Source organism: Morone saxatilis, unplaced genomic scaffold (assembly GCF_004916995.1).
Source record: "Morone saxatilis isolate NCDOM2014 unplaced genomic scaffold, NCSU_SB_2.0 Contig12, whole genome shotgun sequence".
NCBI classification, from domain to species: Eukaryota; Metazoa; Chordata; class Actinopteri; family Moronidae; genus Morone; species Morone saxatilis.
The window spans coordinates 17,782,170-17,791,346 of record NW_023339674.1 but is presented as its reverse complement, the minus strand read 5'-3'; the positions used below and the strand labels follow the sequence as shown (position 1 = coordinate 17,791,346).

The following is a 9,177-nucleotide window of genomic DNA, read 5'->3' as shown; positions in this document are numbered from 1 at the left end:
CTCCTCCTTCGCAGCACAGTGGAAATTTCCTACGAGTCCTTCACAACACTGGAGAGCAAGAAAAACAGCCCCGAACTAAATCCTGTCGGAACATGACTGAGGTTTTAAAAAAACACCCTCAGGCTAATCGCTCAGAAGTTGTGTAAAATGATGACCCATATTTCCAGGCATTAAACTGTGCTCTCATTTCCAGTCCATCGACACATTAAACTGGACGTGAACAAGCAAACAGGCAGCCTCCCCCACGATGGTTAATATCGCACTGTGTTAGATTAAAACACATTGCAAATGCTGTTTTTAAGTGTTTAACTAGCTCGGATGATTGCCGCCGGTGTAAACCAGAAACTAGATAATCCAAGACAAATGAGAGGATGTCCACACCAGCTAGCACCTGAGGTCGAAGTGGAAAAAAACAACCGATGAAGCCACAAATTATCAATTCAGACATCATTTCAACTACGATGGTTAGCAGCGAGCTAACTTTACATAACGTCGGTTATTTAAGCGTATTTAAAAAGAGCGAAGTTAAAAGTAAATGTGAAACACAAACACTTCATACTGGCACTGATTGTTTTCACTGCGACGCAGAAAATATGAAAACATCTGCGATATAACGAAACCTAACGCTAGCTGTTAGCTAACGCAGCTAGCGCCGCTGACATAACGCTAAGTTACATATACGAAGTTACGGAGCAACGCACTTCAAATAACCGATTAAAACCGATCAAAAACGATTATTCGACCTTTTTATATGAGGCAGGTTCGAACATACACGATGGATAAAATGCTTTCAATGACAACGTCGACACTAGCTAGCACATTAGCATTTAGCTAACGCGTTTTACATGCCAGCTTATGCGTTAGCTTAGCATAGCTAGCCAGAGCGTGGATATCAACAGCAGCGTTGACAACGATTTAGTCTATTTGCTGAATATCAGAGTTACATTTAATGTTATACAATCGGGATACGGTTCTGTAATTTATGGCGTTATAGTGAAGATATGTATTGACAAGGTATCGATCCAAACGCGACTGACAGTGTGTTTTGGCACCGTCAACTGAGATAAATAGTGCTGTTATGTAAACAAGTAACACGGGGAATAGACTTAGCCACTCCAGGAAATACACCGTGCCCCCTCGTTAGGCCGTGGCTTTTAAACTTAGCTTAGCTTGCTAAGTTAGCTCGTAACAACTCACAACGACTACAACAACATACCTTTCACTTTCAGGTTTATTACTGGATTGCTCAATAACAGGCATCTCGGATAAGTTTCTCTCTTTTTCTCTAACAAAACAATGACTATTCAAAATCGTCTGTAGGTTAGATTTAACCATCCGGCCAGCGTCCACACCAGGTGCTGCTCTGTCCTCTCCTCTCCACCTAATGCTGCGCTGAGAGCTGGCAGGCTGCGGTGTTTGTCAGGGGAGTGTCCTCTTCAACATTACGTGTTACTGTGAAAATATGACGCACTAAATGAGCCCCCCATTTACTAAACCACCCTGTGACTACTGATTAATGTACATTATCACTGGATTAATGTACATTATCACTGGATTAATTGCATTGTTACTGCTGAAGCCTGTGAAAGTGGAGCTAAGTTTAAGTACTTTATATACTGTTAGTTGTTTATGTTTCCCCAATGCATTGTATTCTATAACTTCATCATGTTTTTTTAATGTATGCATGGGACGATATGAAAATGTCATGTTGTGATTATCACGATATTATTGTGATAATCATGAAAATAAGCTACAACACAGCCACCACACAGAAACGTATACAAGTGCTTTGATTGACTATAAGATCTACAGTGGACCGTTACACTACTGTGGTCCCTGTCCTTTGTAGGTCTTTGATGCATTTTTAAAATGTGCTAAAATGGCACTAAAACATACTGGAATCACTTTACCTGAAATGCCAACACATATATTTATTAAATCATTTGATCTGATTTGTTTTAGAATCTACATTATTTCCACACATTTGGTTTAACTATTCTTTTTGTGTGGGATACATCAGGTAGGCCGAGCCTTCAGCCACACTGACAGGCTTAGGATTTTGGAATGACTGAAAAGATGTGGGCTGCTCGTTGTTCCCTTGTTCAAAATAAATCCGGAAATCAACATGGGAATGTATGCTGGAGAACTGGACAGCTTTTTCAAGTCACGCCATGTGAGGATGTTCAATTTACCAATGTTTAACGGTAATATCATATATCGTCCCATCCCTCGTATAAACTGGTAGATCTCAAATACACTAAACATTTCCCTTCAAAGTGATGGAGTGGAAGTATAAAGTAGCAAAAAATGGAAATACTCAAGTGAAGTGGACATACCTCAAATGACTTTCACCACTGGTAGACCTACTAACACACTGGTAATAGGTGTGAAAGAGTAGCTCTACTTTATTCTACTCCAATAGGGCAAGACTTATATAAGTTTCATTATTTTATCCCATCTGACATCTCATTTTTCTCATCATTGGAATGTAGACTAATGCCGTTAACAGTTCCCCACCTATGACCCAACTAGTGGTAAGTATGAGTAAGTCATTTTCCTTTTTTCAACAGCTGTCATCTGTGCCTGTCAATCAGGGAGCATAGGGGCATGGTGCATGGTGTGTATAACTCTGTCTCTGGTCCCGGCAGAACAGAAATCACTATCAACACAACCACATTACCCCTCACTTCAGTGGTGAGACACAACTGAGGGGTCAAATCAAGTAAGTTTCTTCTTTTCTGAGCAGAGGTTCAAATAAAACTAAACTCTGAGCTTCTTTAAATCCTATTTGTCCTTTTCACCTAGCTGCAGGTGCCTATTTTAAGCGGTCTTATGTTAGTCTATGGCATACAGTACGGTCTGAAACACTGTGCACACGACAGTACAGACACATATAGTTTGATTCACAGTTGTTTTTATGCATGATAAAAACTAAATTCTTCATTTTAACTTACAGTTTCATTTTGGATCCAACTTCTGGAGCCGGAGTTGAAACATCTGAAAACATCACAAGTAAGAAATATGTCCTCCCTTAACAACCAACCAAGTGAATACTATGGCAGCTATACATGCATCTGACTCCTGTGTGTCTGTCCTCAGTGTCTTATGACCGGATTCTGTCCATTGAAAATCTGAGTGATGTCCCAAATCCATGGAAGGGATTCACTATGAACCGCTGCGTAGTGCTGGCACTGGTGGTACTGCTTGTGAGCTCGGGGGTCAATGAGCTGCATGGTGAGTACTGTAATCATAGTCACATTACAGACAGACAGGAAACACACCTGAAATTAAATCCCATGAGAATGACAAAGAAACTGTATATATAATGTTGAGTGAAAGTTTTATTGGGTTTGTTCCTGCATTAGTAGAAAGATTCTGTACTTCAGTACTCTTGACTTATAGTTTCTATTTGATTACCTTTAATACTCCACCTGTTTATATGTGTGAAAAAAGTCTTTCTCATCTTATCTTTTACATTATGTTGTTTTCTAGATGCTATGGATTCATTCGTTGAGGAGACAGGTATAAGGTCTTTCATTGGGAGTCTGCAGGATGGTTCAATAACTCAGGTACTGTTTATCTCCTTAACACTTGCAGGTAGCCAAGCTCTCATTTTAACTGTTAGGTTGACTTTGGATTCATTTTTATGTTTTCAATCTCAGTGATACAAATCAGTGGAAGCCTTTGTTTATGTCTCTGTGTGCAGGTAGTTGAAGATACTTTATACCGAATGGTGGTTTTTATTCTATATTATTTACAGAACATGAATGGGTTCGGTCCTGCACAAGGCTAATATCACATTACCAAACCTTCTTCTGATCAAGCTAAAGGATATTTGGAGAGGGTTTTGTCTGAAACTGGAAATAAAAAGACTCCATTTGTTTGGCTGAGAATTTAGACAGAACCCCCACTTACAGCTCAGAACAGGGATAAGCACCAACAGGCTGCTCCACTCTCTTTGTTATGTTACTCCTTTAAACCACCAGTGTGCTGCCCATTTTACAATGAGGCCTCTGGGCTTCAAATAATCCACCCACCTTCATGAGCAATATGACAAAATTCAGTTTGGTTATTTGAGATTAATGCAAAGCATCAGTAACACACACTTAGCAGTGGTTATTTCTCTACATTTGTGCAGAGCTTGTACTTGATCTGATGGACCTGGGGAGGGGTGGAAGGTGGCCAAGAGCTACAGTAGACAGGGGTGCTGAACGATGCCAGGGTTACAGATATTTATTGTCTCAGTGGAAGCTGTTTTTAGGAGGCCTAAATGTCTAGTAGTGCCTTTGACTGCAGATTAAGACTACTAAATGCTGTATGAGGTGATAAAAGAACAGTTATAATGTATTACAAGTATGACTACACTTCATTGATTCATACTACTACAGCAAGTCATAAATTACAAGGTCAAGATCACAACTGATTCTGATTGCTCAATTATAACACGATTAATCAATTTCCTAGTACATCTATACCACTGAGGTGCTTTCTGTACTCACAGTGGAACAGCTCCAAGATCTGTCTGTCACTCTGAACTACAAAATATAGAATATTCACTCGATTTACAGGTGGAAATATACAATCTAATCTTTGAAGTGACTGTATGATGAGCAAGTGCATTTATAAAGACGTCTTTTCTATATTCATGTGGTTGTATATTACGTGTATTTGAGCCATCACTTTCTGAACCGGACTGTGTCCTGCTGTCTGCCTCCAGATTTCCATATGGGATAATTTCATGTGGTGGTGGGGATCTGAAGAAGTTGGAGCCATAAGAAGAAGAAAAAAGCCGATTGGCAACAAAGTAATCCTGAAACCCAAAATAAAAGAATGATTACAGCTGTTTAAAGAAAGGATATGGTATCAAGTGTCACAACAGCATGTTTCTGAATAAAGAACACAGCATTCAATATACTTTGCATTTAATAATATAAAGATACAGACAGATACAGAGAGATATTTACCCATAATGGATCACAATTATTTTTGGTTTCAATAAACTTGATCATGTTTAACTGTGAGAGACACTGGTCATCGTGTATCTACTGCAAATAATACATTGTTAATATGTGTGACAGTACATAGCCTAAAGAGACCTCTGTGAATGAACATGTGCATTTACTACCATTAATACTGTGTGAATAAATAAATTACAGTTAAGTTACAATTAGACTGTTCCTCCACCAACCAAAGACTATGTGAAACCAAACATGTAAAATATCTTCTGTACAATCCAAGAACGCAGCTTTAGCGGCATCCACACTCCCGTGCCACCACATCTTCTTCAAGGGAGAGGTAAGTCCCATGTTCGTTCAGTTTCACCACCTCCAGGGCTTCGTAGGTCACAGGCACACAGCACGGTGCCCGCTCCCCGACATTCCCGCTCTCAATGTAGGAGTTGAGCAGGATGGCGTGGTTCTTGGGATTGACCAGGGGGAAAGCACATGAGCCATGACAGTTGTTGATGTTAGCAGTGTTTGGAGCCACAAGAAGCTTTTCAAGGGACACAGTGAGGCTCCTCAGCCCACACGTGTTGCCCCTCACTGGGTTGTTGGGGTCAGCTCTGGTGGCCCGGAGTCCTCTCTGCACCTCATACGTACGGGCCACTGTCTTAAGGGCCTTCAGCAGGAGAAATGCACGGTACTGGCTCTCTCCTGTTCTATCCAGAAGAGGAAACAGAAGTATCAATTAAACAGCAAAGGATCTACCAAAGAAATCTAAATTTCTAGTCTACAGCACTTTGATTCTTAAGCAGGAGTACTTCTGTTGTTGCCAAAGGGTGCATGGACAGATTGTGAAGCAGCTCAACTAAGATGGAAACGATTTGTAAGAAATATATATCCACATATTTATTCAGCATGCTGAATAGTGGTGGTTTAAAGCAACAACATGCAAGAATTGCTATTTTGTGCGCCCCTACTGTTTCTGTTGGACAGTTTCAGTGATGGCCAGATAGCTTTACTTTAGTCGTTTTAGTTGCTGGCGAGAGCTTTGTGAAATAAAAAGGCTGCAGGGCAGACAGCGAGTTGACCTTCTTGCTGTTGCACTAGTAAATACAATTAGCTGGCTCGCTGTCTTGTGTTGTGGCACTTGTTTGATGGCTAGCCAAGTTGTCGACTCTGTACTTTTTGATAAATAATGTAATCACAAAAAAATGTACGTGTACAAAAATACATTTTGCACAATTGGCTCCTCGCCAAATGTTACTCTTGGTACAGACTCTGCCTCATGAAGGATTACAGACGGTCTCAAAAGGAAAAGAAGAACTATTTCTAAAGGTTTGGTCACTTTTCTAGTGGAAGACCCCTCTCTAGCTAGTTTATGGCACACCCCACATGCTATGGCTTCTGATGACTGGTTACCCTAAAACTCAGATACCTATAGTGGACTGGAAACAATAACTAACCTAATTCCATATGATTAATTAACATACGTTTCTGATGAAAAATAAATGTTGTGTATTATCATTATCATTATTTAATCTTATCCAATTATTTCTCTATTTTAGATTTATTTCCCCCTTTTTGGGTTATGTTGTATGGCTGTCTGGGATGGGGGTATTGTGTGTTGTTGTTGTTTTTTTAGTGCAAGTATACAGCTGTCCATATTTACGACAGTGGTGTATAAGTGAATTGCAACCTGTAGAAGCACCAAAAAACAGCAATTCTTGCATATTGTTGCTTTAAAAGTAATGGACAGATAATTGAAATAACTTAAATAAGCTGATTAACGGTTAAAAAAATTATTAAAGTAATTTATAAATTGTCGGAATATCCACCTTCAAGGGGTGGTAGCATAAATGCAAACTAACATCCACTTTTATATTTCTAATAGTTAAATAGAATCCTCTTTTGGGACATGACGGGGGTCTCAGTGATTTGACTTCATCTGGCTGTGGGGTCTGACAAAGAAAGGTTAGGAACAACTGCTTTAAGAGACTTTTTTTTTTTGGTACACATCACCTGCTGCCGGTTCCGAGTTGTTTGAGCCTCCCCAACCTCTCCGTGGCTCTGTGACCCACCTCCTCCTCCCTTATCACCTCCATTATGTGCAACACAGTCTGCTCCAACCTCTGCCTGAGCTCCTCCAACAGTGCAGGAGACAGGGCCAACTCTCCATGATGCACCTGAAGCATGGAGCCCCAGCTAGTGAAGTCAAAGATGGTGAGGGCCGAGGAGTTCATCAGTCCTGCCAGCAGGGTTTCGCTGGAGGATGAGCCTAGTGTTAGGGGAGGCAGGGACTGTAAGGCGGTCAGCTGGAGCTTAGGGGACTCAGGGTGTGCCTGAGGCAGGACATCGCCCAGGAACCGCTTCAGGTCACAGAGGAAGGAGGTCTGTGAAGAGGCCGGGGACCAACCTGAAATATGTGTATATCTGAGAAAGAGAGAGGAGAAATGTTACTGATCACCACTCTGACAGGAGTCTGGTAAAAGTTCAACAGGGAACAAAGACAACCTTGTATCAGTTCCTCTTTCCCCTGAGAAAAGCAGAAGTGGAGTCACGCTGATGTTACTTCCTGATTTTCCACCAATAAGCATGTCTTTCAGACTTTGCTCTGCAAAGAGAGGAACTGGGTCACATGTATTCTATATGAAACAAGAAATTATGTCTTACTCATATCATGTCTTACTCATATCAGGGGATTTTGTGTAAATAGAAAGCCTCCATTTCTGAAGAATGTCGCCCTCTGATGCTTTTCCTGTCAGCATTAAGTACTGCGTTTCTCCTGAAATACACACAGACTAGAAAAAACGGCAAGAGGGAAACAACAGAGATATCTGTGATAAAAATCATATACAACTGATTTTTCTGTTTTTCATTCACACCAGACCTTCCTTTACCTGCGTGTTAGGTTGCAGCGACTGACCAGTGAATGTAACGTCCAGGTTTCTTCCTGTGAGAGGACTCTCAAACGCCAGGAGCAGCACAGGGTTCGGCTTGAGCAAAAGAGACTGTGAAAGGTCAAAAGTCAACGTCAGCCTTCCTTTTTCATCTTCCTCTGCCAAGTGCGCTGGTGGAGAAAACAAGACATGTCGTAAGATAAAAAAAAAACACAAAAAAACAAAAATTAATTGCAGTCAGGGAGCACTGTTACCTCCAGCTGGATGCAAAACCTCCAATCCGTCTCTCTGGTTTGTTTCCTTAGCAAGCTCTAATAAGACTGAGCCTGATGAGTTATCAGAAACCGTGCAGATTCCAAACAGAGTCAGAGTATGGTTTGTGAGTTCATCGTCGTGCCCCACACCTTCACGCAACGCTGCAAATATGTCATCCACAAAGCACGGTGCACGGTGAGGGACGTTGTTTTTCATTTCCAAACTATCTGTGGTCTCTGTGGAGCTTGTGTGGTGGTCTCCTGTCACTGAATTGGAAAATACAAAACAAATTACATTAGTCACTCAAAAACAGATTAAAGCTAGAAGCAGGAACCACATGCAAACACAGCTTTTGAACAAAACACGCTAATTGACAAGCTATACAACAGCATCACAACATAAGATGTAAAATAGGTTTCGTTAGTTTTCAGCCAAGTCTGACCTGTCATCATGGGGTTCCAGGCCGGGATTGGTTGCTGTCCTTGTGAGGCCTGCAGGGCCACACAGAGCCTGGTCCAGCAGAGCATCAACGCTCCACAGTAGAAGACATCTGCAACCAACATCCTGCGCTGCCTGTTTGTGTGCCTGTGTGGTCAGACCTTTCACAATCACTTGTTTTAAATGGGTCAAGCTCATGAGGATGGGTGTTATATCCTCCCATATTCCCCTTCTCACTAACTGGGGGACATGCTGCCAAAATAGGAAAATCATGTGTCCTTGATGATGTTCTTTCTTCACCTCCAGATAGCAGTTTTGTTGGTTTGGACACATACCGAACCTCCCTGTCTGTAGACTAATGGAGTTGAGGACAGACCTTGTTGTCAAGGTTAGAGAGTGGACTAATTGTAACTTTCTCATGAACCATTCACTGTCTTAACAAATGATGCCTGAGGCTGGAAGGTGAGAGGTGTTGTTATGTTATTCAACTGAAATATGGCAAAGACACAGAGGAGTTTCATGCTGCTAGGCCCCGCCCCTTAAAATCAGATTTTCAGTGAGCACAGAGAAACTTTCCACTTTCAGCAGATGAATGTGAAAACATCCTTCTAGTGTCAAACTCTGCACATACAGCATTCAAACAG

General features: G+C 41.2%; 2 protein-coding genes and 1 long non-coding RNA gene across 3 annotated transcripts in view; 1 reads left to right on the top strand and 2 right to left on the bottom strand.

Moving 5' to 3' along the window:
- oaz1a (ornithine decarboxylase antizyme 1a) overlaps positions 1–1,509 on the bottom strand; it is a gene marked incomplete at its 5' end in the record, with an annotated part of 6,484 nt that extends 4,975 nt beyond the window's left edge. The window contains 1 exon segment of the mRNA XM_035654053.1: positions 1,217–1,509. Coding sequence (XP_035509946.1) covers positions 1,217–1,335 — 119 coding nt within the window.
- Positions 1,510–2,562: 1,053 nt separating this feature from the next.
- LOC118322385 lies at positions 2,563–5,021 on the top strand. Its single transcript, XR_004796444.1, has 5 exons — positions 2,563–2,722; positions 2,957–3,012; positions 3,100–3,234; positions 3,493–3,569; positions 4,718–5,021. It is a non-coding gene; the product is annotated as an uncharacterized LOC118322385 (long non-coding RNA).
- Positions 4,906–9,035, bottom strand: amh (anti-Mullerian hormone). Its single transcript, XM_035654051.1, has 7 exons — positions 8,538–9,035; positions 8,095–8,361; positions 7,841–8,010; positions 7,630–7,741; positions 7,455–7,554; positions 6,963–7,373; positions 4,906–5,659 (listed from the first exon to the last, which is right to left on the bottom strand). The coding sequence occupies exons 1-7, from the start codon at positions 8,656–8,658 to the stop codon at positions 5,248–5,250; spliced, it is 1,593 nt and encodes a 530-aa protein (XP_035509944.1). The 5' UTR covers positions 8,659–9,035; the 3' UTR covers positions 4,906–5,247.
- Between the last annotated feature and the right edge of the window lie 142 nt (positions 9,036–9,177).

What these genes read in the sequence shown, in the direction of transcription:
- amh (XM_035654051.1), bottom strand. Translation starts at nt 8,658, where the DNA reads ATGTTGGTTGCAGATGTCTTCTACTGTGGAGCGTTGATGCTCTGCTGG. An exon ending in CGCTGCAACCTAACACGCAG is followed by an intron (nt 7,742 to 7,840) that starts GTAAAGGAAGGT and finishes CGTTTTTTCTAG; the next exon opens with TCTGTGTGTATTTCAGGAGA. An exon ending in CAACTCGGAACCGGCAGCAG is followed by an intron (nt 5,660 to 6,962) that starts GTGATGTGTACC and finishes TCTTCTGGATAG; the next exon opens with AACAGGAGAGAGCCAGTACC.